This window comes from Selaginella moellendorffii, unplaced genomic scaffold (assembly GCF_000143415.4).
Source record: "Selaginella moellendorffii unplaced genomic scaffold, v1.0 SELMOscaffold_180, whole genome shotgun sequence".
NCBI classification, from domain to species: domain Eukaryota; kingdom Viridiplantae; phylum Streptophyta; class Lycopodiopsida; order Selaginellales; family Selaginellaceae; genus Selaginella; species Selaginella moellendorffii.
In genome coordinates, this window is record NW_003314440.1 from 74,797 (window position 1) to 99,390 (window position 24,594).

The window sequence follows — 24,594 nt, forward strand, 5'->3', positions numbered from 1 at the left end:
TGCTTTTGTGTGTGTAGAAAATCCATTTTCTTAAGCCTTTAGAGCCTGACACCCTGGTATAAATACATTCTTCCTGATTTTTTATTTCATGACTTTAGTGGCCATCCCCATATGAAGTGCATTGCCATTTCTAATGCTCCAGAGTTATTTCTACTTCTATGTACGGTTGATTTCTTGATCTTGTGAAGCTTGCTAGGAAACAGCTTTTGTGTTGCCACAGCCTAAGGCTAGTTTCATGTGGAAGTTTTGTTCTATAATACAATGGACATGTGTGGAAGTATTTTCTCAAATGAAGCACTAACAGAAGTAAAAGTTATTGGTTATCTTTTATTTATTCTCTCAGCAGCACATCTCATGGTTGATTTGCATGGGATGCTAGGGATGCTATAATCTCTTCATTCTTAGTAGTAAGTACATAAATATTTCAAATAAATATAAAAGCATTTGAGCCTAACTTGGTAGCTTACCATTTTTCTTTATATCATGCATCCCATCATATTGGTGGAGCTTAAATAAAAGATTAACAAAGAACTTTTAATCGTGGGAAATCTTCCACACAGGTGCATTGTATTATAAAAAACTGTTTCCATCTAAATATTTAATCTCTCTTACACTCATCAATGGTGGCATTTAAGCTCTCTTCTCAGCCAGGGCGCTACACAGAGCTCTATAAGCGTTACCGCACATCTTGAACTTCTCTTCGGCGGTTTCCTACAAGAAAAGGTCAAGAAGCAAAGGTTACAAAACACGCAACTGCATTCATCAAACCTTGGTAGAGCCTTGGTGGCGGTCCGGGTGCCATTTCAATGCGGATGCACGGAAGCTGTGCGGCCACAAAAGAAACAGACATGGGTAAGAAACAAGGCACTAACGAGAACAAACTTACGCTGCTTTGAGCTGCTCCATTGTCAAGGAGCCTGCCGGAGGAAGCCCAAGAGCCAGGCGGTCCGACCTTTGTCCAACGGTGACTACAGGTTTCCCCTTGAACGTTTGTTCTACCCGAGGCCTGCTAGTCTTGTGATATTGCCTTCCAAACGTTGGATCGTCATCCCAGCCATCGTCGTCGTCGTCGTCGTCGTCGTCGTCGTCGTCGTCCGACGAGTCTGACGAGTCCCATTCGTGCCACATCTTCTTAGCCCGTTCTTTCTGAGACCGAGGCCTACGCGTCTCAAAATCTGTGCACTCTTGAGTGATGTCCACAACGGAGACAGAAGACAGGAAACAAGTGCTTACCGGATAAATTCGTAAACTTCCTACAAAACCTCTCCCAGTCGCCTTCGTACTTCAAGTACGCCTCCCAGTCGTTTGTCTTCTTGGAGGTCACCTTCTTGCGATTCCACCGAAAGTCTTGCGACTTGGGCTTCGTTGATGTGTATGATCCCTGCATTGGCAGAAAAAGAAATCAGCCCAGCAAGCACCGCAAAAAAAAACCGGGACCAGGACTAGCAGCTATAGTTTTGTGGCACTGGAAATGATCAACCTCGAGCTCACTAAATGTAACGTGGAGCCTCCAATTCAGTAAATCCTTGCGGTGTGCAGCCCTCTCTAAACGCCTCTCATATGCTACGAATTTCTGCCACACGAAAAAATCAATACCAGCGAAGAAAAAAAACGCATTTTTTCTTTGGCAAAGCTCAACTCACCTCACCTTGTGGCTATTGTCGGAATCGTAGCCCGTTCTCTGCAGCACCACAGCATCGAGGAGATCAGAAGAAATGAGGGAAGAAAATCACTCACATTTTTGTATTTGCACCGCCATTTCTCTTGCAGCGATGCTGAGCAATGGAACAAGCTTATATGCTGCTGCCGGAATGCATTGCAGCGCCTGCTCCCCTGTGCCAGCGCCATCCCCCGTCCCAAGCTCATCGCCGCCCATCCCCCTCCCTTCCCATGCTGCTCGGGTTTCCGAACCCTCCCAAAACCCTAGAGTAATTATCGTCATTACTTATTCCAAAACTCGGGTTTCGGAGCTAAGCACTGCCTTCCATGCCACTTCGCTCGGCTCGAATGGCATTGTTTGTAGCAATTGTTCCGCGTTAGACCGTTGCCCGGCACGCCCCAACGTGTCGAGCATGCAGCAGTAGTGATAGTGGGACGGGTCAGTGCTATGGTCACTTTGCATCGACAGGAACAACGAGAGCCCCCGATGCACAAGGCCGAGGTGATTGCATGCGTTGAGAAGCCCCAGGAATGCAATGTCCATCTGTGTGCCGGGGTTTCCTTCCAAGATCGCTTGATGCAAGAGCCCAAACGCCCGGTTGCTCTCTCCGTTCCTGGCAAACACTGAAATGGCTATGTCCCATGAGACTGAGTCCTTCTCCGTGATGCACTCGAACCAGGAGCTCACTGATTCCAGATGCCCGTTTTGGGCATAAACTGCGAGCAGCGAGTTTTGAGAAACACAGTCCCATGCCGGCATTCTGTCGAAGACGTGCTTGGCCATGCCAGCGTCCGTGGCAAGCCCTGACAGAGCAACGTTCCAAGAAACAATGTTGCGCTCTGGCATCTCGTCAAACAGCTGCTTCACCATTGTCTTGTCCCGTGATCGTCCATACACTGCAAGCATGCTTGTCCATGACGTGACATCCCGCTTTGGCATCGCTACAAACACCTGGCTTGCCGCTTGTGGGCTAAGATGATCCGAAGCCAGGATGGAATTCCACGCCGAAATGCTTTCCTGTGGCATCCGGAACAAGAGTGCGTAAGCGAGTTGCAGATACCCACCCTGGGCATTGGTAGCAATCAACAGGTTCCATGATACCACGTTGCGGCATGGCATGGTGGTAAAGAAAACAGTGTTCGCTTTGGTCACCTCCCCGGCTTCCGCGTAGAGTTGGATAAGAGCCGTCCACGAGACAACATCCGTGGCGGGCATGGCCAGGAAGAGCTGCTCAGCCGCGGCCAGATCACCAGCACGGGCAAGCGCTTGAAACATGAGGCCCCACAGCACGAGATTCCGCTCGCGCAACTTATCAAAGAGGATCTTTACTTCTGCAGAGGGTGCATGCTGCGCGTATGCCACGAACACTGTGCTCATGCACGCACTGTCGGGATCAGGCATGGAATCCATGGTAAACCGAGCGAGCTCGATATGACCGGTGGTGGCATATGCTAGTATTGCAGCATTCCAGGCAGCGGGGCTTCGCTGCGGGATCTTGGCAAACACATCCGCCGCTTGCGACACCATCTTGCTCTCTGCAAGCCCATACAGCATTGCATTCCACGATGCAAAGTCTCGCTGCAGCATGCCATCAAAGATATCGCGTGCCTCTCTATGTTGCCCTTTGCGGGCATATGCACCCAAAACACTTGTCCACGACACGGTGTTGTGCTGCGGCATCTTGGCGAGCGCGATAGCTGCGGCATCCGCCTGCTGGGCGTAGGCGGACAAGAGTGCGTTCCAGGATATCGCATCCTTGTCTAACATTCGATCGAAAATCAGCTTTGCAGTGTCCGAGTGCCCTTGCCGGCCATATGCGCAGATCAGCGTCGTGCAATGGACCTTCTTATTCCACATTCACCGCGACTAAGTTTGCTGATACTCAACTCGTGATGTTACATGGTCAGTCAATCAATCAGGATCCCTTGGTGGTGGTGGCTCCCGGCACCGATATAGTAGCGGCTTGATCGTCAACGTCGGGGCTCCTGGGCGTCACCTTGATCGTCTCGAGCGTGAAGTTGTGGTTCGTGTAGATGCAACAGTCGGCGGCGATTTTCATGGCCTTTCTAGCTGCGGACAAAGCAAAATCCTTTGTGAGACGGTCGATGCGGGCGCTACTATGGTTGCCTTACCGATCTTCTCGGCGTCCATGTCAGGGAGATCCATGAGAGCCCGAGCAGCAGCGGAGGCATACGAGCCTCCAGAGCCAATGCCTGGTTTGAAGCATCAAAACTGAGAGAGGAAAACAAAGAGAGGCTCTCGTACCCACAATTCCATCATACGGCTCTAGAACATCTCCAGTGCCTGTGATCGTCAAGGATATCTCGGCATCCGCTACCACCATCAATGCCTGGATGAAACAATTGAGCACAAGGACTTGCAAACGAGAACATGATTGAGTTTTCACTTACATCGAGCCTTCGAAGGAACTTGTCAGTTCTCCATGCTTTTGCAAGCTCCACCGCAGCCCGCGTTAGCTGCCATTGCTCACAAGATAAATTTTTTCAAGCTCTCGATCCACGAACAAAGTGCGGTACCTGGCCTGAGATCAAAACAAGCTTTCAGGGGACAAACGGGACTTTTTTTCGTGAGACAGACCAGGGTGTTCTTCCAGCTTCGTCTCCAGCCTTTCAAACAGAGTGAAAGCATCAGCGGTGGCGCCTGCTCGATCAATCAATCCATTGTCATGGCTATGTAAGCTCAATCAAGCAAAGCGCTACCTGCAAAGCCTCCGATCACATTCTCCCCAATCCTTCGGACCTTACGTACGTTGGGCTTGAGTATCTCGGCGCCCATGGTGACTTGCCCGTCCCCGATTATCACCACCGAGTCATTCTTGCGGATGCAAAGAACCGTGGTCCCGATCATGCCCTTGTCCGAGTGTTGCATTCGCCTGGAGTGACAAGCTTAGAAGAAAGGAGAGAGAAGGAAACAAGTACCTGGCAACAAAAGAGAATGCTTCGCCAGCTCCTCCTGCTGGAGAAGAAGAGTGTAATTTAGAGCGATGGATGTAAGCGCGACTTACGCAAGTGGAGAGATGGCAGCCGCGCACGCGCGCGCGCCATTGTCATCGCTCACACCCGAGCAGCCCTAACTAGGGCAAGCGATAGAAAAATATGGAGTCTTGAGAAGCGCGCGTTCTCTTTGCTCTTGGATGGGATATCATCTGGTAGCAGCAGCAGCAGCAGCGCCATTGGTGCCATCGCTGGACAGGTTTGCCAGCTCCAAATCCATATGTGGGAGAGGCTTAAAATGTGGGAGGAGGAGAGTAGCGGCAGCAGCAGCAATGGTGGCTGCGCCGCCCCAGCCTCAAGTGGAGGAGGCGAGGCAGGGAGTGGAGCTGATGCAGCCCGAGTACTACACAATCGGGCACCTCCGCCACGTCCGAGCATACGGTGTCCACTTCAAGGAAGGGCCGGATGGAGTTGGAGTGTATGCTGCCAAAGACATGACCGACATTGAGAGGCCAAGGGTGGGTAAGTCTGGATTGCTTTCTGGGACATGAAACTCTGACCAAAGAACTTATCCATCCTTCTCTCTTCCTCCACAGGTTATACTCGAAGTACCCATGGAGATACTTGTCACCGTGAGCAGCAATCTCCCTTGGATGTTCTTCCCGGATATTGTACCAATCGGTCACCCAGTGTTTGATGTTATCAACTCGACTGATCCCGAGGTGAGTGCCAGGGAGTTACACGGTCTCTGTGGACTGAGAGTTTTTTCATTCCAGACTGACTACGATATCAGGCTGGGGTGCCTCCTGCTGCTGGCGCTCGAGCAAGACGGCAACTTCTGGAGGCTTTACGGAGACTATCTTCCAAATCAGGCAGAGAGCACGGACTTGCTTCTTGCAACCGAGGTAAGCTGGTTGTCAGATCTTCTCAAGGAAACCATGGTTTCTCTTTTGTCCCTCAGGAAGAACTTGACGCGCTACAAGATTCCGTGCTGTCTCAGTGCATCAAGGACGAGCAGGAGAAGATTCAGAAGAAATGGGAGGAGTGTTTTGTGAGTAGACTTGTAACATTTCCAGAGATCATAGCTGAGTTTTACTTCCTCGTGGCAGCATCCGGGGGCGCCTTTGAAGCTAAAACGCTTGGCCCGAGACAGCGACAGGTTCAAATGGGCCGTTGGCATGGCAAGGTCACGCTCGCACACACTCACCATGAAGATCGGTTCTAAAGTCCAAGTTGCCAACATAATCTCCCCCTACGCTGGTAACACCACATACTTTGATGGTCATCGTAATTCTCGTTTGTTTTTCTTCTCTCGGTGTGCGTAGATATGCTAAATCACTCGTTTCAACCAACTTGTTCCTTGCGATGGCGAGCCTGCGATCGGGTGCTCGAAGTGGTGGTCAAGGCCGGGCAGACGATTAGAGAGGGAGACGAGGTTAGTGTGTTTCTTTTTTCTCACACGCAGCTAAAAGTTCCGTGTATGAGCAGATGACGCTTGACTACTTGCCAAAGAAGCCGACGCGAGACTACATGCACCGGTTTGGCTTCTCTTCACCAGTGGTATAGACAACGCTCTACACAAACAACGATGACCAAAGTGGTTCTTTCTTTTGCAGAATCCTTGGAATGTTGTCCAGTTCAGTGGCTCGGTTTCCATCCACAGGGACTCATTCCTATCTGCGTTTGGGATCAGTGGGCTGGGGCCAAATTACTACCTGAGAGGTATGCGCTGCTCTTTTCAAACCCGTGACAAGCATCTTTGCTGCTCGTCACAGGCACAGACGATCCCATGGCAGATGGAGCTGTTCTTGCAGCAGCTCGGATTCTCCCGATGTGGTCGGATGCGGATCTCCCGTTTCTGCCTAGCATGGAAAAGCGAGCCGTGAGGGAGCTACAGAAGGAATGCCGGCAGCTACTGTCAGCATATCCAAGTAGCTACGAACAAGATGTGAAGCTCATGGGTAAGGAGTCTCTTCTTTCTTGGTTTTCGGTCTTCGCGTAGCTCACTTTTGGGCTTTCCAACAGCGGCAGCTGGAGAGGACAAGTCCGTGAGATGGAAGTCGGCATTGAAGTACAGGTCTGATGAGAAGCTGTTCTTGAGAAAGGTGGTGAGGATCTTGGATGTCTACTTGTCCAGACTTTTGTATTGAGTTGGCTCCTCACGCCCCAAAGAATGCGAAACAGCATGAGAACCGTTACTACGCTCGAATGCTCCGCGACTGCTACAATAGCACGGATGATCCAGCGGACGTTATCCTGTGGAAAGGGAAGGGGATATTGGAGGAGATCAAGACGGCCGGGGTGGGATTGGATTCTTTCCTTGGGAATCACGTAGTGGACATGTACCTTCGTTGCGGTTGCTTGGAGGATGCGCGCCGGACAATGGATGAAATGCCATGCAGGGACGTCATTTTGTGGACCAACATGATTGCAGCATTTGCCCAGTCTGGGCAACACAGAAAAGCAGTTGGGATGCTTCACGAGATGCAGCTTGACGGCGTCATGCCCGACGGCTTCACATTCACCACGGTTGTCAATGCCTGCGCTGGAGGCAAGCGAGCCTTGCTGCTGCCCATAGGAAGGAGAATCCACGCTCGAATCCGAGACTGTGGCCTGGCCTCTCACGTCGTGATTGCCACAGCGTTGGTGAAGATGTACGCAGCACACGGATGTGTGGGAGAAGCAGTAGATGCGTTTGAAGCAATCGAGCTGCAAAAAAGGGACGTGGTGTCTTGGACTGGTATCATCACCGCATTTGCCGACAACGGGCATTCGCAGGAGGCGTTAAGCCTGTACCGGAGAATGCAGCTCGAGGGGATGGCGCCGGACAAGGTAACCTTTGTGGCGTTGCTCAATTCCCCCGAGTTAAGCCTCGCCCAAGGCCGCATGCTCCACTCGCACATTCTGGAGTTCGATGGAGGCAGAGACCTCGTCATGGAGACCGCTGTCGTCAACATGTACGCCAAATGCGGCAGCCTGCAAGAAGCGCGAGCGGTGTTTGAGCGCATGGAGCAACCAAACGTGGTAACCTGGACCTCCATCATCTCTGTCACCTCCCAGAGCGGCCATTCTCTCGAAGCGCTGCTGCTATACCGCCGGATGCTGCTGTCGGGTGCCAAGCCCAACGCCGTTACTCTCGCCACCGTCGCCTCGGCATGCGCTGCGGTGGCGGCGCTCGGCCAGGCACGCTTCTGCCACTCACACGTTCGCGAGGCCGGCGTTGCCGAAGACCCCGTCGTGCAAAACGCCCTGGTGAGCATGTATGGGAGATGTGGGGCTCTTGACCATGCTGCCGGCATCTTTTTCACGTCCAGCTCCGCCCCCGCTAACCTCGTCTCGTGGAACTCCATGCTCGCCGCATTTGCCCAGCAGGGCCATCCTGCCGCGCTGTGGCTCTTCTCACACATGCTCCTCGCAGGCATTTCGCCCGACGCCATCACCTTGACTAGCCTCCTCGCCACCTGCGCCCGCCACCCAGCGCTGCTGAAAACCGGCTGCTCCCTCTACGCGGCCATGCTTCATGGCACCGACTTCGCCGTGCCAGTCTCCACTCAGCACTGCGGCTGCATTGTGGACTTGCTGGCTCGCTCCGGCTATCTCGGCTATGCGGAGCGTTTCATCACGAGCATGATGCCGTGCGCGCCAGACGACATAGTGTGGATGAGCCTGGTGGGTGCTTGCAGGAATTATGGTGACTGGGAGCGCGGGCGACGAGCTGCGCAGCGAGTTATGGAACTCAATCCGGCCTACGTCGGGGCCTACATCCTCATGTCCAACATGTACGCGGCGCAAGGGAGATGGGACGATGCTGCCGGTGTTAGAGAGCTCATGGCTCGTCGGGGCTTAGCCAAGGAAGCCGGGTGGAGCTCCATCGAGGTGAGGAACAAAGTCCATGTCTTCACTGCCAAGGATTGCTCGCATCCCAAGAGTGAAGCCATCTATGCGGAGCTCCACCGCCTGGCGCTGCTTCTCAAGGGCGCCGGTTACGTTCCAAACACGAGCCTCGTTCTGCAAGACGTCGAGGAGGAGCTCAAGGAGCAGCTGCTCTTCTGCCACAGTGAAAAGCTGGCAATTGCTTTTGGGGTGGTCAGTAGTACTAAGCCCCGTAGCACGCTTCGGATCATCAAGAACCTTCGCATGTGTGGTGATTGCCACAATGCATTCAAGCTCCTGTCGAGCATCCTCGAAAGAGAGATTGTCGTCAGGGACACCAAGCGCTTCCACCACTTTTTACACGGCCGCTGCCACTGTGGAGATTACTGGTAAAATGTATAAAAAACATGGACGTTAACTTCTTGCTTTGGCAAATCACCCTCATAACCTCAGTCAACTCAAGTCGAGTCGCGCGCGAGCTGGCCGTTGAACGGCGCGCCGCCTACTTTGACCAACTACGGTAGGCCGTGCACCTCCGTAGCGTGCCGTGCTGTACACTCCAAGTACGGCGCAGAGAAGAACAATTCATTTCGGAGATTACTGCTAACACACACAAGTGATACAAGAGCAGCAAGCACATTAGATAGGTAACTCTCAAGGTACAAAAAAGGAGAAAAAAAAAGCAACCAGCCACTTTGGTGTCATACTAGCTAGCTTACCAACACCAGCATTGAGAATTAAGGATAAAAAGGAAGACCACCAGCGGCAGCTTGATGGACACCTGTTAAGAAGAAGATGATCCCACCCAGCTCTCTCTCTCTCTTCCAGTCTGGGGCACAGGTTATAGAGCGAGGAAAGGCACCTGCTTACGCGCGTGTTCGGGAACGAGGCGATTTAACAGCTCTGGCGAGGCCCCTTTCAATTCTGTGCAACGAAAAACGCGACTTCAAGCCTGAAAGGAATAGAAGCAGGAGACAGGCACTCACCCAATTGCTTGAAATTGTACAGAGGTGGTAGCGGACGACCATTTGGAAGTCGAGTGTTAGGATCCCGCAACTCATCAAAGAATGGGTGTGCAAGCGCTTCTAGCTGTGAAGTGTATACCACCAGTGTCAGTGCTCTTCAAAGTGGACGATTTGGGAGAAACTTACTGAACTACAGCGCAGATTAGGCGAGTATTGGAGTAGTCTCGAGACAAGATCCACAGCCTCCGGAGGCATTCTCTTGTGAAACACCTGCCACGTTACTACGTAAACGACCGCCCCAACAAAGAAGTTGCCTACGCACCTTGTGCCAAGGGTGGGCCTTGATTTGAGGGAACTTGAATTCCGTGTAGTTGGGATTCATACACTTGATCTCCTCGCGAGTAGGGGTTCCAAGAACCTGCCCAAGTCCAACTTTATGAGCGCCCAGCCACCATAAGGCAAAAACAACGAGCCAACCTTGATAATCTCCACCAGCTGGTCGACGCCACTTTCTCCTGGAAATAGCGGCTGTAGAACATTCACAAGTGGTAAGGATGTCTTCTAATACCTCAAACAAGCAAAGCACACCTGACCAAGTAGCAGTTCAGCCAACACACATCCCATCGACCAGATATCAATTGCTGTTGTGTATTCCGTGGCACCGAAAATCAGCTCGGGCGCTCGGTAGTATCTGGAACATATGTAAGAGATGTTCGGTTCCCCTTTCACCTAAAAAACCAAAACAAGTTTACATCAAACGTGAAAGAAAGGAATTCGACAGCACTCACCAGCACTTTGGCGCTGCCAAAATCACATAGCTTCAGCTGGTGTGTATGGGGATTAACCTGTACTTACAACAAAAGCAGTAAGTACAAATCAATCCTAAGGACAAGGACCTCCTACCAATAAATTTTGTGGCTTGATATCACGGTGGCAGACTCCAATCCCGCCGTGGATGTAAGCGAGAGATCGGCATATCTACGAAGAAGAAACGGGAATGGATAAGGAAGTGGTAAAGAAACGCTTGCAAGCTTACCTGGTATGTATACAACTTTACATACAAGAGTGGCATTCTCTGATTCATTCTGTTGTGATGCTTTGCGATGCGATACACGGTTTCCGGAACATACTCGAGGACTAAGTTGAGATAGAGCTCGTCCTTGTCAGTAGTGGAGAAGAAGCAGTGCTTGAGAGCAACGATGTTGGGATGGTCAAGAAGGCGCATTATTTGCAGCTCCCGGTTTTTGTATCTCTTGTCCTGTAACACCTTCTTGATAGCCACCGTCTCTCCTGTTTCGAGGCACTTGGCCTAAAGTGAAGCCCAACAGGAAGAAACGTTAGCCTAGAATGATTAAAGCGAGTTTGCACACCTGGAAGACGATGCCAAACGATCCGGTTCCTACAACACGTTCCGCGACATAGCTAATCGTCTGGAGAAGAGACCACTGTCACTACTCCCACTCCGAGAAGCTGAGAAGAATAAAAATACCTGCTTTGGCTGGCCATTGCGGCCTCCTATCGTCGTAGCTATAATGTGGCCAGTCTCTGTGCCATTGCCATCGACGACAGTGGCTTCCAATTCCTGGAGCAAAAGGAAAAAAAAAAGATAAAAGAAAAAGATGGTGAGATATCAATCTATCAACCAGCGAATACCTTATCGTCGGAATGGTCCGTCTTGTCGTCCCGTATCTTCATTTCGTGCATCTCTTCGGGGAGCTGATCAACGCCGCTACCACCAACCTTGGAGACCACAATTGCGCTGGTGCTTCCTCTGATGGCACCCACAGGTCCCACGCTAGCTGATGCCATACGCTGCTCTTGCCTCCTCCTCGTTGGTGGTGGTGCTGCCGCTTATCCAGTCACTAGGAGGAGCTGCCCACGCACAAGATTTGCCATGCCATGTTAGCAAAATGGACATCCAGATCCAAGTATGCCACCAAAAACCCTACACCGAGCAGCAAGCAATGGAAGATAGCGAGAGGCAAGCACGCAAACAAGGAGAGGGTTAACCGCAAATCGCAAGGAAAGAGCGAGCGAGCGAAGAGAGAGAGAGAGAGAGAGAGAGACCTGAGACGAACAAGCTCTTGGCGCCGCGCATCACATGTGTATTCTACCACACCTCCCATCCATGGCGGCCGCGCCCTCGCCCTCTGCCCTCGCCCTCCTCCGCCGCCGTCGTTACCTAGCAAGCGCCAAGATGAAGCCCCTCTCCCTCCTCACCCGCCATTCATCTCCATCCCGCCCCAGTCGCCGGAAATGGGAGGGGATCTCGCCAGATCTCGCCCGCCACGACCTATCCCCTTGCGCGCCCTGTGATTAGAGAGGAGTGTGTGTGTGTGTGTGATGCGTGGGGCTTGGAGGAGAGAGGGGACGAGCGAGAGAGAGAGAGAGAGAGACAAGGGAAGGGAGAAAATAGGGGTCAATATGGTCGCACCCCTTCTTTCTTCCCACTGCCTTGCTAGCCTATCATGTTTCTCGCCATTTATGTGAATTTCTTTTTTTCCCTGGAATAGTTTTATTTCACTTGACGCTAGCGGTATATTTTCCATGCCACCGGTATATTCTCCTTGCAACCGATATATTCTTATGACGGCTAAGCTAGCAGCAGTGCTGCCACGGGTGCTCGACGTTGACAATGACGTCCCTGACGGAGGCGAGTGGCCGCTGGTGCGGGATGGGCGAGAAGTGGAGCAGCTCCGCGGTCTTGCCGTCGCCGGGGACGATGTCGCCGGGCTCCACCGCCACGGGCTTGAATCGCTGCATCTCCAGCCCGTGGAGCGCCTTGGCCGGGTCGGGCCCGGGCGGCCTCGGCCTCGCGGGCTCCACCGGCGCGGGCAGCCGCCGCCAGTCCACAATGTTGAAGTCTGGCACGCCGCTGGAGCGGGCCTGGAGGAAGAGCTTGCGCAGAGTCTGCCGCCACCTGTGAAAGTTCTCAATCTTGAGCAGTGGCGGCATCAAAGTTTGGGAGAGCGCGAGCGAGATCGAGACGACGAACCTGGCCAAGTCATCCTCGTGCTTGAATTGTCTTCCGTAGAAGCTGTCCTCGTACTCCATGGTGAAGATGTCGTATTTGACGGCACTCCGGTTGGAGAAGGTCCTGCCGTGGGGTTTCACGCGGAAAAACTCGTCGCGCAGCTTCTCCTTGTCCCACGCCTCCTCCCTCTTGCACACGAGCTTGTACTCCTCGTACGCTCGCGCCACCTTGTTACACGCCAGAATCTCCTGTGCATGTACACACACACACATACGCAATACAATCGATCAGTATATAGATCCTATATCGGTCGCTCGTGTTTGTAATTCCCAGAAACTCGATCGATCTATACCTTGTCCCTGCCTCGCCTCTTGTCGTGAATCTCCCGGATGAAGCCATCCACGTCCTTGTTGAGCCGCTCCTCCTCCGGGGCGTAGTATGTGCACTCCCTCAACGGCTCCACCATGCACGACGTCTTGTAAACCGGATGCCTCTGGAAGCCGAAGGTGCGCGCCGCTATCCTCCGCTTGGACATGATATCCTGCAATGCAGCAACGTTAACGTTGTTGGGGGATCGATCACGATCGCGCACATTTGATCATTTTTTATCGCATTTGATCCCATGTCGAGAGAGAAAGCTATCGAACCTGGTCGCTCCCATTGTAGCTGCAGTAGTGGCAACGCTCCTTGTAGGTGCGCGGCTGCTCCGAAAAGGCCCACTTACCGCCACTCTTGCGAGGATCGCCAAAGTACGGCATTGGGGCATCTCACTGCTGCTGCGCCGGCCACCGACGACTGCGATTGCGACTGCGACGGCGACGGTGACGGCGGCACCAGAATGTCGCTTGGCCATGTGTATGGACACTCGACAAGGTATATTTCTTCTTCCCGGGCTACGTGGCAGAGTGTGGCAAAGTTAGGGTTCTTGCGGGAGATGGGGCTCACCAATTTCTACCAGCAGCTCGGATCCACCTCCTCCTCCTCCTCGCCGTCTCCATCTCCCTCGCCCTCGCCAGAGCCACACAAGGAGAGCGTGCCGGTCTTCCTCAACGTCTACGATCTCACCGCCTACAATGACTACGCCTACTGGTTTGGGCTGGGCATCTTCCACAGCGGCGTCGAAGGTGAGTGTGTGTGAGAGTCGGCATTGTTCCAACGAGTGGGGCGTGGCAGTGCACGGCGTGGAGTATGCGTTCGGGGCTCACGAGTTCCCAACCAGCGGCGTCTTCGAAGTGGAGCCGCGCAGATGCCCCGGTTTCATGTTCCGGACGAGCATCCGGCTGGGCAGCACCACCATGGGGCCGCTCCAGCTCCGGCAGTTCGTCGAGACCGTGGCTTCGCACTACAACGGTGACACTTACCACTTGCTGCTCAAGAACTGCAACCATTTCAGCGAAGACATCACCATGCGCCTCGTCAAACACCCGATCCCGTCCTGGGTGAACCGCGTCGCCAGAATCGGTGAGTGCCTCGACCACCACGTCTTTACTCTTCTTTGGTTCTAAAGTTTCATCGTCTCCATTCACCAGGCTGGCTCTGCAGATGCTTCCTCCCAGAGTGCTTGCAGCTCACCGCCGCCCAACAGATCTGCGAGATCGAGGAGGAAGACAGTGCCCAAGGTGAGCGCGAGCGCGAGCTTACTTTCCTTTTACTCCTTTGCTCACACTTCCATGGCACCCGTGCAGAGGAAAACGGCGATAGCACGGCTTGTAAACCAGCAAAAGACGACGAGCACTTGATGGTTTCAGAAGAGACCATCAAAGCCATGCTGCAACAAGAGCGTACAGCATTGATTTGATTCTTTCCTGCACAGTGCGTTGGCGATACTTTTTTTCGTTTCGCTGCCTCATGCACGGCATTTCCCCGCTCCGGGAGGGTGTGTTTAAGAAGTGGATGCCGAGATGAGAGCTTAAATCGAATCAATCCATCAGCTACTTAGCAGCGGTTAAGCCTAAAGGCAGCAGCACAAGCAGCAGGGATGCTGGTTCTCCGTGGTTTGGAAACACCATCCTTCGCTCGGAACTTTGGACCAGCCTCAGGTTTGCGTATCCATCCATCGGCTATGGCGCTTGAATGTTCTTGGCAGGCAGCCATGGAGTGCCAAGGGGAACAATTCGAGATAAGAGCCTGTCATGGCGTCGGCGGATAAGATCAACGATTTGTTCCAGCAAGGAACACCAGGAACAACATAGCGAGGATGACGAGCTTCTTCGAGGGATGCAGGAAGACTTGAGACGCATGGATGCTCCAGCTAGTTTCCAAGCCGACCAGTCTTCGTCATTCACGGACAAGGATTCTCGCATTCCATTGCGAGAGGTCGTGGACAAGGCCCTGATTGTGGACTTTTTCTTCATTGTGGTGGCACTGGGATGGCTTCTGGCTGGATTGGGCGAGAAAGCGGCATTCAACTCGTCCACACTTCTCGATTCCTGGTACCCACTGTGGCCGTTACTCTTCCAGCCAGCGCTCGGTTTTTTCATGGCCGGCGTGCTCTTGTCGGTCGTCTTTCCACGCAAGGAGAACAAGTAGAGTTCCAGTTCTAGGGAAGGAATTTGTTTTTTAAGGTCAAAAGGAAGGGAACGCGATCATGGAGGCGCCGGCTTCGTCCGACAGTGCCACCGAATTCAGCTTCTTTCAGGCATGAATGAAATCTTTTGTGTCTTGTCGTTGTTGTGATAGCAAGCGCTCCATCTCCAGGAGAAAGCTCCCGAGCCGGAACCCACAATTGACAACACCGAGTCTTCAAAGGCAATGCCGCCGCCAAAGCAGAGAAACAAGGTTCCGTTTGAGAAAGGCTTCAGCCAGATGGACTGGCTCAAGCTCACCCAGAGCCATCCAGATCTAGCAGGTTGGCCGTGCTCAAGCGCTCTCCTTCATGTCTATACCACTACTTCTTTGCGCAGGGCTCAAGGGGCGATCCAACAGGAGAATGATAGCTATGGAGGAAGTAAAGCAACACAGGAAGCAAGACGATGCATGGACAGTTCTACGCGGTCGGGTGTACAACATCACGCCTTACCTCAACTTCCACCCAGGAGGTAATCGAAGAAAGAGTGTGAGTTTGCTTTGGCTCACGAGAAGGTGTGTTTGACAGGCCTGGACATGCTGATGAAGGCAGCAGGCAAAGATTGCACTTCTCTCTTCAGTAAGTTGATTTGTTTTCTTGGCCCTGTGCTCAAAGCTTTGTTTGCTCCAGACAAATACCACGCTTGGGTGAATGCCGAGTTCCTCCTGGAGAGATGCCTCTTGGGCGCTCTAGAACAATAGCAATATAGCAAGCGCATTCTTTGAATGATTCATGATTCATTTAACTCGAACTTCCCTTTACCTCCTACCTAGGGTTTCCATTCTCAGGCATGAAGTATTTCCTAAGCGCTGTGCACAAGGCGTTCAAGGAAGGGGGATTAGCACAGGCCTGGCGAGAAGCAAAGAAGGAGGGCATCTTGTGAGTATAGCTTGAGTTCTTTTCTCTCTGACAAAATTGTGCCTGTAGGAACTGTATCGTAGATGGAAATCTCTTGTAAGTTCTCATTTCACTTGGTAGTGCTGCTAGATCTGACTAGAGCTCTTGTAGGCTCACAAAGATGTGGGGGAACAAAGACACCCGGCTGGTGGGCATTGACAAATTCGGGAACAAGTACTTCGAGAAGCCCAGTGGCACCGCAGGTATGTCTTGGCATTCACAGCCAGAATGAAAGAATGGAGCTTCAGGGCGCACGCGATGGGTGGAGTACGCGGACAAGAAATACTACAACGCCTCGAACGTTCCCCCCGAGTGGCATGGCTGGCTCCACTACGTGACCGATCACACGGCGGAGCAGCTGGAAGATCTGCGACCCAAGCGCTACGGCCTGGAGCACCAACCCAATCGAACTGGCGAGGGCGAGCAGTACATATACCACTCCAAGGGCCATGTCCTCAGCCCAAACCAGCGAGATTGGAGCCGATACGATCCTTGGAAGAAGGCCGACGCGGCCCCCATGTCTTGAGAGTTAGCGTGTTTAGAGACACTGTCGCAAAGGCAAGCAAAGAGAATAAAGCGTGTTTAGAGACACTGTCGCAAAGGCAAGCAAAGGGAATAAAGCAAAGCAAGAAAACGAAGAGCTCATAACTTAGGGTTCTTGGTTGTGGATGGCGGTGGAGGAGGACGAAGATGGAAGCGAGAAGGCGGTGGTCCAGTACGTAAACTTCAATCAGGATGCTGGGTGCTTTGCGTACTCGACGAGCGTGGGCTTTCGCATCTACAGTTGCGACCCCCTCAAGCAGACGCTGCGGCGAGATTTGGATGGAGGCGTGGGGATTGTGGAGATGGTGTTTCGCTCCAACATCTTGGGGCTCGTGGGGGCGGCTGCCAGGAACAAGGTGATCATCTGGGACGACGACCAGAGCCGCTGCATTGGCGAGCTCTTCTTCCGGAGCGAGGTGAGAGCGGTGAGGCTGAGGAGAGACGCCGTGGTGGCTGTGCTGGAGCACAAGGTCCATGTCCATAGCCTGTCGGATCTCAAGCCGCTGCATGAGGTGGAGACGTTTGACAACCCGAGGGGCGTGTGTGCGATCTCGCCGGCGTCCACTATGTTTGTCCTTGCGTGCCCAGGTACCATGAGCGGAGGTGAGGTCCGGCTTGAATTGTATAGCTTAGGCAAGACGCTGTTCGTCCAGGCACACGAATCGCCCCTCGCCTGCCTGGCTCTCAGCCAAGACGGGAGGCTACTGGCGACTGCAAGCGTCAAAGGTACCATTGTTCGCATCTTTGACACCAACGACGGAACTAAGCTGCACGAAGTACGTTGAAAGTTTTACTACTAGTGCTAGACAATGCTTCTTTTGTTTGCTCATCTTTGCTGCCATCTTTGCTGCCTCTACTGCGCAGTTCCGCCGGGGTGCCGAGCGGGCCGAGATTTTCAGCCTGGCACTCTCTGTCAATTGCCACTGGCTCGCCGTGTCCAGTGACAAATGCACCGTCCATGTGTTCAACCTGGTCAGGAGCAAGTTTGAGCACAAACCGCGACGGCGCCTTCCCAGGCTCTCGGCTTCTTCCATCTTTTCTCTTGCTGCCAATTCCTCGATGGTCCAAGGTACGTACATACATACAAATGCTCTTTTTTTTTCTTGTTTTCCATCAACCGAGTGAATACATCCTTTACGACAGGCGTGCTTCCCAGCTACTTGAAATCGGACTGGTCATTTGCGCAGTTCCGGCTGCCAGCGGACAGCAGAGCCATTGTCGCGTTTGGGGCCGCCAAGAACACCGTTATCATCATCTGCGGCGACGGAAGGTAAACCGACCGAGCTGGTAGAAATGTCGCGACTGACTTTGATGGTCACCATCAGCTACTACAGATGTGCATACGATGCCGACCGCGGCGGTGACATGGTACAGAAGGAGTTTGCAAAGTTCACCTGATGGTTGGTTTCTCTGTACATAAACAAACACGAGGAGCGTATCATCTCCTCCACCACCATTCTTTCTCTAGAGCTCTCCTCCGGCGCCATCTCCGCAGCAGCGATGCTAAGGTGATCAACCCAAGGGCAGCTCCCGCGGCAAGTGCCAGCATCATCCATCTGCTGCTCGCGGGAGGATTGTCCACCACCCCTCTCCTCCCGCTGCCGCCGCCACCCATTCGTTGTATAGGAATTGGAGACGGTTTGATATAAAGACGGTTGTCGCTTGGCTGCTCAATCTATATGACATGGCAGTATTCAATCCTTATCTCCTAAAACTGTATACCAGCCAGCCAACCATGCTTGATCGAGGTACACAACTGGTTTAAATCAATCATCGATCGTGTGTTCTCGGTGATATGACGAGTTGCATGCCGTGCTGCGGTTGGAGGGTGAGCGCGACAATGGGAGCGTGGCGATAGTTTGGCGATAGCCGCCACGACAAGCGCTGCAAGATGAGGACGAGGGCGAGCTTGGCCTCCATGAGCGCCAGGCCTTGGCCGACGCACACGCGCGGGCCGAGTAGAAAAGGGAGATAGCCACCCACGGGTTGCTTGCACGCCCTCGACACACCCTCTGCGAAGCGCTGCGGCTTGAATTCCAGGGCGTCGTCACCCCACATTTCCACGCTGCGGTGTACCTCGACGATGTTGATGGCCACCGAGACTCCGGCGGGAATGGTGATGCGGTCGCCCAGCTTCATGTCCTTGAGAGCTTCCCGCGCGGTCTGGGCTCCCGGAGGATACAGTCGCAGTGACTCGTTCACGATCATGTTCATCTGCATCAAGGATCGAGAGCACAGCTTTTAGAACGATGCGATCAAACGGGTGGGGGTGATCGAAGGACTCACGACTCTGAGCTTGCTGAGCGTGTCCGACGTGGGATCCCGGCCCTTGCACACCTCCGCCACCTCCTCAAACGCTCGCTGTTGCCACTCGGGGTGGAGGCCCAGGAGCATCATCGTCCACGTGAGCATGTGTGCCGTGGTCTCGTGCCCCGCAAACACGATGTTCTTGCACTCGTCGATGACGTGCTGGACGCTGAGGCTGCTTCTGGCTGCGCAGCCGAGCAGGGAGCTCAAGATGGTGTTGCGCTGCTGCGTGTGCGTTGCCACCACCCGGTAGAAGCACTGCTCGATCTCTTTGAGCAGCTGATTCTTCTTGGTTGGGACAAAGCTGCGCCACCATTCAAGAAGTCAAGTCCAGCCAGCGTGTTTGCCACTGTCAACCCCGACAGAGTACCTCGGGATGAGACTGTTGAAAGGAGACGACTTGGATGTGAGTCCCAGCAGGCGGTAGACCAGCTCGGGATATCTCCTGGCCTCGTCGTAGCACTCGTCACCGAAGGAGCTGCGCAGTATGATCTCCGTGGCCATGTCGAGCATGTCCTGCTTCACCTCCACCTCCGCCTCGCCGCCTTCCTCCACTCGTTGCTCCCACTTGCGCACCATGGGCTTGACGCAGCAGATCACCACCTCCACAAAGCACTGCGCAATGCAACCATGATGGATTCAAGGAGAGCCATGAGATTGCAGTACTAAGAAACCCACCTTGATCTTCTCCGCGCTGAGGGCCGAATTCACGGCGTGCCTCTGGCGGACCCAATCCTCTCCCACTGCCACCAGGAGGCCCTTTCCAAACAGAAACTCCATAGCCCGCCGCAGCTGCGAGGACTTCTGCCAGTGTCCAAACTTGAGCGACAAAACCTCCACAATCAGCTCCGGCTCCGTGATGTGGATGATCGGATCTTGCCCCCACCAATGCAGGAAGTGCTTGCCTGCAAACAAAGGCAAACGACAAAGCCAGCTTTGTGAGGACAACAAAAAGCTCTCGGATCTTCTTTTCTCTACCATAGAGCCGCGTGCATTTGTGCTGGAAGGGAAAGACTCTGGCGACGATGTCGTGCGTGAGAGCCGGCATGTCCACCGCGGCAGCCTCGGCTTGCATCCTCTTTATCTCCGAGTAATTCCCATCCAGCAGGTTGCACGGAGGCCCTCGAATCCCTTGGCCTTCCATCACCTGGCAGATCCTCCTCCGCCTCCACCACGATTTGACCACGAGCTCCACGAGCTTGAGCACCGCAATCCAGCATGCTGCAGCTACCAATCCCACCCAGACTACCCTGTCCATGTGGATCAAATTCTTACAAAGTATCGGTGTGTCCCCTTGCTCGTGCGCTTGTCTCTCCCAAACGCAGATTTTATGTGCTCTGCTGCTTGCTGCGCTCCTGCTCCTTCCTCATGGAACCACGCACGCACCACCAACATGTATTGGAGGGCGTGCGCAATAAATGCCTCCTCTAGCAGCACCAAGAGTTGGACCAAGTTTCTCTCTACTAGCAGTAACTCGGCACTGTAGCTCCTCTTCCCTGAGTTGCATCCAGCAGGTAGAATCCCCTTCTTTTCGGCCGGACGGACGAACGCAAAGATCTCTTGCTCCATGGATGGATCCAAATGGGTTTATGATATCACTATCGGCCAAGCGCAGCAGCACGTGGATGGTAGCCGATTGTAGCAAGTTTAAGTTGGGTCAGAGGGGCTCTAGGCGGGGGCATCCGATCCATGCCATTGCGCTGTGCCTGGCGCACTGCACCGCACGAACACTACTCACTCGTAGCATTCACATCGCCATCCATGGCCAAATTCTTTACGTGCATATATAGACGTCGTGCTGCGCGCTGCTGTGGCCATCCAATCATAACAGTTTTACAAATGCTCCTATCATCTGGCCACGACCGCGACGCCTCACTTGTAGAATATGTTGCTTGTCGCGCACTGATCACTTGATAAACTAGTGTAGTGGACTTGGATCAAAAGGTGATGATGGGTACTTAGTCACTCACTCCTGCTGCAGTGGTCCTTGTAGAATTTCTTGGTCCACCGGGCAACTGCGAAGGGCACAAGGCGGTCCTTGACTTGCACGTAGGCCAGCGCTTGGTTGTTCTTGACGCCCCTCATCTTCATGAGCCTCCGGATGCGCAGCAAATCCTTGGTCCTCCCCAGCGCTGCATAGATGTTGGACAGGAGAATGTACGGCGAGGGACAGCCGGGGTCCGAGACGTAGACATGCTCCGCCGCTCGCTCCGCAACGTCGGCATTGAGGTGTGTCCGGCACGAGCCCATCAAGCCCAGCCACGCCACCGGATCCGGGTGGAATGGCATGCTGCTGATGAGCTCCTCGCTCTCCACAAGCCTCCCGACGCGGCCCAGCAGGTCCGACATGCACACGTAGTGGTCCGCCACCGGCGTCACCCCGAAGTCGGGAGCCATGCACAGGAAGTAGTCGCGGGCGTCCTCGAGCTTGCCCGTGTGGCTGCACGCCGTGAAGATGCCAATGAAGGTGATGGCGTTGGGTTGCACGACGCCGTCGAGGTTGAGCGCCCGGAACGCCCCGAATGCCGACTCGTGCCACCCGTTCTCGGTGTAGGCGGCGATCAGCGCGTTCCAGGTGGCCACCACCCGCTGCGTCGCCGCCACGCCCTCGAACGCCGCCACCGCCTCCGCCATGTTGCCGCACTTGCCATACATGTTGAGCAGCGAGTTGGTCACCACCACGTCCATGGGGCCGAGCTCGGCGATGGTCCGGTGCACCCTGCGGCCCTCGGCCACATCCGACAGCCTCGCGCACGCGTCCAGCACGATGGAGAAGCTGTACTTGTCCGCCTCCACGCCCTCGAGGTCCATGAGCTTGAACAGCTCCACCGCCTCCCTGCTCAGGCCGCCCTGCGCGTACGCCGTCATGAGCGACGTCCAGGTGATAACATCCGGCTGAGGCATTGCGTCAAACAGCCTGCGGGCCTCGTCCAGGTCCCCGCACTTGGCATACGCGGTGATGGTGGTGGTCCATGACACTGTGCTGCGGAGCGGCATCTTGTCGAAGACGAAGCGCGCGTCTTGCATACGGCCGTGGCGCGACAGCACCGAGATGAGCACCCCCCACGAGAAGACGTCGCGTCCCTCCATCTCCGTGAACAGGTCCCACACCTGGTGTGCCTGGCCGCCCCGAGCGCACACGCCCAGCATCGCCGTAGCCACGATGATGCCCCGCCGCGGCATCGCATCGAAGAGCAGCTTGGCGTCCCTGCTATGCCCGTTTTGGGCATACACTGCAACCACGGCAGTCCAGGTGACTTCATCCCTCCGCTCCATGCGATCAAACAGGCGCTTGGCGTCGGCCACAGATTTGGCCTTGCCGTAGGCAGCGATCATGCTGTTGGAGGCGGTGAGGTCGTCTGTGCGCATCTTCCTGCTCTTGGGCATGCTCTGAAACACGGTGTGCGCACCCGCCGCGTCCCCGTTCTGCGAGCAAGTCGTGATCATGGCGTTGCAGAGGTCGATGCTGCGATCCTTGGAGGCAATGCTGTCGAAGACGAGCCGCGCGTCGCTGAGGCTGCCGCATCGGCCATACATCTGGATGAGCTTGCTGGCAATGCCGGGGCGCCGTGCATACCCGTTTCCGACTAGCTGCGAGTGGAGCTGCCGGAGATCGGGCAAGTGAGCGCGGCTGCTGCATTTCCGTAGCAAATCCACGTACGAGGCAGTGTGGTCGGCGTTAGCACTTGGGGGGACCTTTGCCTCGTCGAGCTCGGGAGTAGGCTCCGCAGTTTTCTTGGCCTTCTTCTTCTTCTTGCTCTTCTTCTTGGCCGCAGGCGCCGGGGAGTCCTCTTTGAGCTTGGTCGTCTTGTGGTCAGACAGGGACAGAGAAGCGGACCCAACCCTTCGCTGAGCTGTTTCGCAATGCAGCCACCTTCTGAGCATGACAACAGTTTCCAATTACCCTAGGAGGGTTTCTAAATGCCAGCCTGCGCAAATGCCGCTCTTGGGCATCTGGCTACTTACTGTTAAGCAAAGGCAAGCAAAGCCCAGCGATAAGCGGGTCTGCTCGCTCGGTGCATGCCAGGTAAGAGACACAGGGACATATTTTACTCACATGCATGGCAGGCAACCACAATCCCTTTTTCTTTTCCCTGCTCGCTTCTGACCATTTCGTTTAGCAACGTGAAGCTTGCCTCGTTGCTCTCGCTCGCTCGCAGCGTCCGTGTGCCTCAGCCCTGCGTGTTTGACGTCCATTTCCTTTCCCTCGTCAGTGCAATGGTCTGCAAGTAAGTGGACATGACTTTGATCAATTGACAATCTCAATGTGGTTGTTTCTTTTTTAGTATCAAAAACTGGACCTTGCCTCTTGCCTCAACATCACATATGCTTTCAAAAACTCCTCTCCTCTCCCTAGGCTAGAGCTCTATGTATGTACAGACAGCAACAAGAGGAAAAACAAAGAAAAAAAGAAGGAAGCGATGCTCCGAGTGCTGTGATTCGATGATGATGACGATGTCGATGGCAATCCCGAGAGCTCGCTCGCGCTCTAGTCCTGCGCATTGGGGCCGAAGCAAGCGCTGAGGACGGGACTCCACACCCACTGGACCAAATACTTTCGGCCATGGATGCCATTGAGATTGTAGCTGGCGCCCTTGTCATCCGTAAGAACAGATCCCGTGTAGCCGCCGCCGGCGCCGGTGCCATACATCCCCTCGCACAGGTCCGCGATCTCGGTGGGCGCGGTGGGATCGGTGCCCGCGTACCAGGCGTTGATGAGCGGGTTGGACGACATCTCGGCGAGCTCGTGGCCGATGACGCTGATCATGCCGTCGACGCCCCGGTTCGCATTGGGCGGTTTCATGGGCTGCGTGTGCGGCATGTACGACGGGATGGCGAAGGGATAGGCGCACACCTCGGGGCACTGCTTGCCCGAGTTGCCCACCCACGCGTAGGGGAGCGTGTAGCCGACGATGGAGGGGAAGGTGAAGTAGTGGAATCCACACACGGCCCGGCAAAACTCCTGCATCAGCACGTCCTCGGAGGAGAGGAGGAGGTAGAGGCCGCCGTGGGAGTTAACGGGGAGGGAGCCATTGTTCTCGGCCAGCGCGCTCTTGAGCACCTGCTGGACGCTCATCCGGGTCAGCGAGTGGCCGTGCGAGTAGTGGGCGTCGTGCTCCGCGCCGATGATCACCGAGTCGGTGATGTTGTGCCCGGTCTGGTCCGTGTAGAGGCGGACGGTCCGCCACCACTTGGCCACGCTGGGGGCCTCGAGCTTGTGGGTGGAGATGGAGAGCAAGAAGTCCTTGATGATGGCCTTGTCGCTCGCGTCCCAAGCGCCATACCACACAATGTAGACGTGCATCTTGGGCGAGAGGACAGGACCCATATGGTATTTCATGTGCACGTAGTCGGATGATCCCTCGAACGCCTTGGAGCTCTCCAGCGCCGCGGCGGTGGCGGAGTACTTGGCGGAGTCCTTGGGCCACGGCCGGAAGGGCGAGAACGAGCGAGCAGTAGCCGCAAGAGCAAGCCCGCGGCCATCCACGAGAATGTAGGATGGGGCGAGCAGCGAGAGCAAGGCGAAGATCATCGGGAGAGAAGAAGAAGACGGCATCGGCATCGCTGAGGTCTCTAGAGGGGAGAAGAAGAGAAATGGAAAGAGGAAGAAGAAGAAGAAGAAGAAGAGGGAAGAATGCCAGCTGCACTGCACAAGAGGCATTGTGGCCTTGTATTTTATACTCCCGCTCTGCCCTAGCCCTAGAATTTGAGGCGGCTCGCCGCCAGCTCAGCGACAGGATGCCGCCACGTCGGCTCTCCCGCGCACACGAGCATGCCAGGTGGCTCCAGGGAGGATTATTTAAAGGTGGGGCTTGAAAAGCGATTTGAAATGGTTGCCAGGTGCCAGCGGGTAT

General features: G+C 54.4%; 13 protein-coding genes across 19 annotated transcripts; 6 read left to right on the forward strand and 7 right to left on the reverse strand.

The window, feature by feature from the left end:
- Positions 1-541: 541 nt before the first annotated feature.
- LOC112343682 (pentatricopeptide repeat-containing protein At4g02750-like) lies at positions 542-3,531 on the reverse strand. 3 transcript variants are annotated; one of them, XM_024667573.1, is made up of 7 exons: positions 1,738-1,934; positions 1,649-1,681; positions 1,481-1,573; positions 1,234-1,381; positions 887-1,175; positions 769-823; positions 542-711 (listed from the first exon to the last, which is right to left on the reverse strand). In XM_024667573.1, exons 1-7 carry the CDS (start codon positions 1,864-1,866, stop codon positions 631-633), a joined length of 828 nt encoding a protein of 275 aa, XP_024523341.1. In that variant the 5' UTR covers positions 1,867-1,934; the 3' UTR covers positions 542-630. The 3 variants fall into 3 exon arrangements, with proteins under 3 accessions (XP_024523341.1, XP_024523342.1, XP_024523340.1); XM_024667574.1 differs by lacking the exon at positions 1,481-1,573 and having other exon boundaries at positions 1,738-1,931; XM_024667572.1 differs by lacking the exons at positions 542-711; positions 769-823; positions 887-1,175; positions 1,234-1,381 and having other exon boundaries at positions 1,497-1,573; positions 1,644-1,681; positions 1,738-3,531.
- On the reverse strand, positions 3,490-4,769 carry LOC9637040 (ATP-dependent protease subunit HslV). 3 transcript variants are annotated; one of them, XM_024667575.1, is made up of 9 exons: positions 4,686-4,769; positions 4,600-4,636; positions 4,381-4,553; positions 4,259-4,321; positions 4,198-4,202; positions 4,072-4,137; positions 3,926-4,010; positions 3,793-3,873; positions 3,490-3,730 (listed from the first exon to the last, which is right to left on the reverse strand). In XM_024667575.1, exons 1-9 carry the CDS (start codon positions 4,729-4,731, stop codon positions 3,576-3,578), a joined length of 711 nt encoding a protein of 236 aa, XP_024523343.1. In that variant the 5' UTR covers positions 4,732-4,769; the 3' UTR covers positions 3,490-3,575. The 3 variants fall into 3 exon arrangements, with proteins under 3 accessions (XP_024523343.1, XP_024523344.1, XP_024523345.1); XM_024667576.1 differs by having other exon boundaries at positions 4,600-4,633; positions 4,686-4,748; XM_024667577.1 differs by having other exon boundaries at positions 3,608-3,730; positions 3,930-4,010.
- On the forward strand, positions 4,757-9,169 carry LOC9637055 (protein PLASTID TRANSCRIPTIONALLY ACTIVE 14). 3 transcript variants are annotated; one of them, XM_024667570.1, is made up of 10 exons: positions 4,757-5,132; positions 5,211-5,336; positions 5,391-5,519; positions 5,576-5,665; positions 5,724-5,874; positions 5,940-6,049; positions 6,103-6,174; positions 6,231-6,336; positions 6,390-6,575; positions 6,640-6,823. In XM_024667570.1, the coding sequence occupies exons 1-10, from the start codon at positions 4,815-4,817 to the stop codon at positions 6,762-6,764; spliced, it is 1,413 nt and encodes a 470-aa protein (XP_024523338.1). In that variant the 5' UTR covers positions 4,757-4,814; the 3' UTR covers positions 6,765-6,823. The 3 variants fall into 3 exon arrangements, with proteins under 3 accessions (XP_024523338.1, XP_024523339.1, XP_024523337.1); XM_024667571.1 differs by having other exon boundaries at positions 5,026-5,136; XM_024667569.1 differs by lacking the exons at positions 4,757-5,132; positions 5,211-5,336; positions 5,391-5,519; ... (3 more) ...; positions 6,103-6,174; positions 6,231-6,336 and having other exon boundaries at positions 6,460-6,575; positions 6,640-9,169.
- LOC9637042 (shaggy-related protein kinase epsilon) lies at positions 9,076-11,924 on the reverse strand. The gene is made up of 13 exons (XM_002993987.2): positions 11,520-11,924; positions 11,106-11,324; positions 10,942-11,034; positions 10,823-10,882; positions 10,489-10,761; positions 10,356-10,430; positions 10,241-10,297; positions 10,041-10,181; positions 9,930-9,980; positions 9,775-9,870; positions 9,639-9,722; positions 9,474-9,576; positions 9,076-9,411 (listed from the first exon to the last, which is right to left on the reverse strand). Exons 2-13 carry the CDS (start codon positions 11,259-11,261, stop codon positions 9,329-9,331), a joined length of 1,272 nt encoding a protein of 423 aa, XP_002994033.1. The 5' UTR covers positions 11,262-11,324; positions 11,520-11,924; the 3' UTR covers positions 9,076-9,328.
- A 126-nt stretch (positions 11,925-12,050) lies between these two features.
- LOC9637056 lies at positions 12,051-13,226 on the reverse strand. Its single transcript, XM_002993988.2, has 4 exons — positions 13,074-13,226; positions 12,779-12,967; positions 12,448-12,674; positions 12,051-12,372 (listed from the first exon to the last, which is right to left on the reverse strand). The coding sequence occupies exons 1-4, from the start codon at positions 13,182-13,184 to the stop codon at positions 12,051-12,053; spliced, it is 849 nt and encodes a 282-aa protein (XP_002994034.2). The 5' UTR covers positions 13,185-13,226.
- An 82-nt stretch (positions 13,227-13,308) lies between these two features.
- LOC9637057 (deSI-like protein At4g17486) lies at positions 13,309-14,382 on the forward strand. The gene is made up of 4 exons (XM_002993973.2): positions 13,309-13,550; positions 13,600-13,887; positions 13,956-14,045; positions 14,112-14,382. Exons 1-4 carry the CDS (start codon positions 13,361-13,363, stop codon positions 14,222-14,224), a joined length of 681 nt encoding a protein of 226 aa, XP_002994019.2. The 5' UTR covers positions 13,309-13,360; the 3' UTR covers positions 14,225-14,382.
- A 90-nt stretch (positions 14,383-14,472) lies between these two features.
- On the forward strand, positions 14,473-15,058 carry LOC112343683. Its single transcript, XM_024667579.1, has one exon. The coding sequence runs from the start codon at positions 14,500-14,502 to the stop codon at positions 14,953-14,955; it is 456 nt and encodes a 151-aa protein (XP_024523347.1). The 5' UTR covers positions 14,473-14,499; the 3' UTR covers positions 14,956-15,058.
- On the forward strand, positions 15,014-15,693 carry LOC9637043 (cytochrome b5 domain-containing protein RLF). The gene is made up of 3 exons (XM_024667593.1): positions 15,014-15,064; positions 15,106-15,424; positions 15,521-15,693. The coding sequence occupies exons 1-3, from the start codon at positions 15,014-15,016 to the stop codon at positions 15,691-15,693; spliced, it is 543 nt and encodes a 180-aa protein (XP_024523361.1).
- A 29-nt stretch (positions 15,694-15,722) lies between these two features.
- LOC9637044 (probable NADH dehydrogenase [ubiquinone] 1 alpha subcomplex subunit 12) lies at positions 15,723-16,480 on the forward strand. The gene is made up of 4 exons (XM_002993975.2): positions 15,723-15,871; positions 15,920-15,946; positions 16,001-16,092; positions 16,138-16,480. The coding sequence occupies exons 1-4, from the start codon at positions 15,783-15,785 to the stop codon at positions 16,413-16,415; spliced, it is 486 nt and encodes a 161-aa protein (XP_002994021.2). The 5' UTR covers positions 15,723-15,782; the 3' UTR covers positions 16,416-16,480.
- Positions 16,481-16,529: 49 nt separating this feature from the next.
- On the forward strand, positions 16,530-18,205 carry LOC9637045 (autophagy-related protein 18a). Its single transcript, XM_002993976.2, has 4 exons — positions 16,530-17,208; positions 17,297-17,501; positions 17,576-17,702; positions 17,758-18,205. The coding sequence occupies exons 1-4, from the start codon at positions 16,558-16,560 to the stop codon at positions 17,828-17,830; spliced, it is 1,056 nt and encodes a 351-aa protein (XP_002994022.1). The 5' UTR covers positions 16,530-16,557; the 3' UTR covers positions 17,831-18,205.
- On the reverse strand, positions 18,088-20,426 carry LOC9637046 (cytochrome P450 734A1). Its single transcript, XM_002993989.2, has 5 exons — positions 19,718-20,426; positions 19,418-19,644; positions 19,110-19,354; positions 18,719-19,043; positions 18,088-18,646 (listed from the first exon to the last, which is right to left on the reverse strand). The coding sequence occupies exons 1-5, from the start codon at positions 19,995-19,997 to the stop codon at positions 18,203-18,205; spliced, it is 1,521 nt and encodes a 506-aa protein (XP_002994035.1). The 5' UTR covers positions 19,998-20,426; the 3' UTR covers positions 18,088-18,202.
- Positions 20,338-22,936, reverse strand: LOC9637058 (pentatricopeptide repeat-containing protein At4g02750). Its single transcript, XM_002993990.2, has 3 exons — positions 22,797-22,936; positions 20,710-22,616; positions 20,338-20,453 (listed from the first exon to the last, which is right to left on the reverse strand). Exons 1-3 carry the CDS (start codon positions 22,934-22,936, stop codon positions 20,338-20,340), a joined length of 2,163 nt encoding a protein of 720 aa, XP_002994036.2.
- A 56-nt stretch (positions 22,937-22,992) lies between these two features.
- On the reverse strand, positions 22,993-24,389 carry LOC9637059 (protein EXORDIUM-like 3). The gene has a single exon (XM_002993991.2). The coding sequence runs from the start codon at positions 24,300-24,302 to the stop codon at positions 23,229-23,231; it is 1,074 nt and encodes a 357-aa protein (XP_002994037.2). The 5' UTR covers positions 24,303-24,389; the 3' UTR covers positions 22,993-23,228.
- Positions 24,390-24,594: the final 205 nt, after the last annotated feature.

Bases quoted from the DNA above. Each gene is read 5' to 3' on its own strand.
- LOC9637055 (XM_024667569.1), top strand. From the start codon at position 6,736: ATGTCTACTTGTCCAGACTTTTGTATTGAGTTGGCTCCTCACGCCCCA.
- LOC9637057 (XM_002993973.2), top strand. From the start codon at position 13,361: ATGGGGCTCACCAATTTCTACCAGCAGCTCGGATCCACCTCCTCCTCC. The intron at 13,551-13,599 runs GTGAGTGTGTGT...GGGGCGTGGCAG, and splicing joins CTTCCACAGCGGCGTCGAAG to TGCACGGCGTGGAGTATGCG. The intron at 14,046-14,111 runs GTGAGCGCGAGC...GCACCCGTGCAG, and splicing joins GGAGGAAGACAGTGCCCAAG to AGGAAAACGGCGATAGCACG.
- LOC112343682 (XM_024667572.1), bottom strand. From the start codon at position 3,517: ATGTGGAATAAGAAGGTCCATTGCACGACGCTGATCTGCGCATATGGC.
- LOC9637040 (XM_024667575.1), bottom strand. From the start codon at position 4,731: ATGACAATGGCGCGCGCGCGTGCGCGGCTGCCATCTCTCCACTTGC. The intron at 4,637-4,685 runs GTAAGTCGCGCT...CTTCTTCTCCAG, and splicing joins GCTGCCATCTCTCCACTTGC to CAGGAGGAGCTGGCGAAGCA. The intron at 3,731-3,792 runs GTAAGGCAACCA...CTTTGTCCGCAG, and splicing joins CATGGACGCCGAGAAGATCG to CTAGAAAGGCCATGAAAATC.
- LOC9637045 (XM_002993976.2), top strand. From the start codon at position 16,558: ATGGCGGTGGAGGAGGACGAAGATGGAAGCGAGAAGGCGGTGGTCCAG. The intron at 17,502-17,575 runs GTACGTACATAC...CCTTTACGACAG, and splicing joins CAATTCCTCGATGGTCCAAG to GCGTGCTTCCCAGCTACTTG. The intron at 17,703-17,757 runs GTAAACCGACCG...GGTCACCATCAG, and splicing joins ATCATCTGCGGCGACGGAAG to CTACTACAGATGTGCATACG.
- LOC9637046 (XM_002993989.2), bottom strand. From the start codon at position 19,997: ATGGACAGGGTAGTCTGGGTGGGATTGGTAGCTGCAGCATGCTGGATT. The intron at 19,645-19,717 runs GTAGAGAAAAGA...CTTTGTTTGCAG, and splicing joins CAAATGCACGCGGCTCTATG to GCAAGCACTTCCTGCATTGG. The intron at 19,355-19,417 runs GTGGGTTTCTTA...TGCATTGCGCAG, and splicing joins TCAGCGCGGAGAAGATCAAG to TGCTTTGTGGAGGTGGTGAT.
- LOC9637058 (XM_002993990.2), bottom strand. From the start codon at position 22,936: ATGGACGTCAAACACGCAGGGCTGAGGCACACGGACGCTGCGAGCGAG. The intron at 22,617-22,796 runs GTGAGTAAAATA...TGTCATGCTCAG, and splicing joins TGTGGTTGCCTGCCATGCAT to AAGGTGGCTGCATTGCGAAA. The intron at 20,454-20,709 runs GTGAGTGACTAA...CGTGCGGTGCAG, and splicing joins CAAGGACCACTGCAGCAGGA to TGCGCCAGGCACAGCGCAAT.
- LOC9637056 (XM_002993988.2), bottom strand. From the start codon at position 13,184: ATGCCGTACTTTGGCGATCCTCGCAAGAGTGGCGGTAAGTGGGCCTTT. The intron at 12,968-13,073 runs GTTCGATAGCTT...GCTGCATTGCAG, and splicing joins GCTACAATGGGAGCGACCAG to GATATCATGTCCAAGCGGAG. The intron at 12,373-12,447 runs GTTCGTCGTCTC...GAACTTTCACAG, and splicing joins CACGAGGATGACTTGGCCAG to GTGGCGGCAGACTCTGCGCA.
- LOC9637059 (XM_002993991.2), bottom strand. From the start codon at position 24,302: ATGCCGATGCCGTCTTCTTCTTCTCTCCCGATGATCTTCGCCTTGCTC.
- LOC9637043 (XM_024667593.1), top strand. From the start codon at position 15,014: ATGGAGGCGCCGGCTTCGTCCGACAGTGCCACCGAATTCAGCTTCTTT. The intron at 15,065-15,105 runs GCATGAATGAAA...TTGTTGTGATAG, and splicing joins CCGAATTCAGCTTCTTTCAG to CAAGCGCTCCATCTCCAGGA. The intron at 15,425-15,520 runs GTGTACAACATC...TGTGTTTGACAG, and splicing joins GGACAGTTCTACGCGGTCGG to GCCTGGACATGCTGATGAAG.
- LOC112343683 (XM_024667579.1), top strand. From the start codon at position 14,500: ATGTTCTTGGCAGGCAGCCATGGAGTGCCAAGGGGAACAATTCGAGAT.
- LOC9637044 (XM_002993975.2), top strand. From the start codon at position 15,783: ATGAAGTATTTCCTAAGCGCTGTGCACAAGGCGTTCAAGGAAGGGGGA. The intron at 15,872-15,919 runs GTGAGTATAGCT...TTGTGCCTGTAG, and splicing joins GCAAAGAAGGAGGGCATCTT to GAACTGTATCGTAGATGGAA. The intron at 16,093-16,137 runs GTATGTCTTGGC...ATGGAGCTTCAG, and splicing joins GAAGCCCAGTGGCACCGCAG to GGCGCACGCGATGGGTGGAG.
- LOC9637042 (XM_002993987.2), bottom strand. From the start codon at position 11,261: ATGGCATCAGCTAGCGTGGGACCTGTGGGTGCCATCAGAGGAAGCACC. The intron at 10,431-10,488 runs GTAAGCTTGCAA...TCTTCTTCGTAG, and splicing joins TAAAGTTGTATACATACCAG to ATATGCCGATCTCTCGCTTA. The intron at 9,981-10,040 runs GTGTGCTTTGCT...AATGTTCTACAG, and splicing joins CTGAACTGCTACTTGGTCAG to CCGCTATTTCCAGGAGAAAG.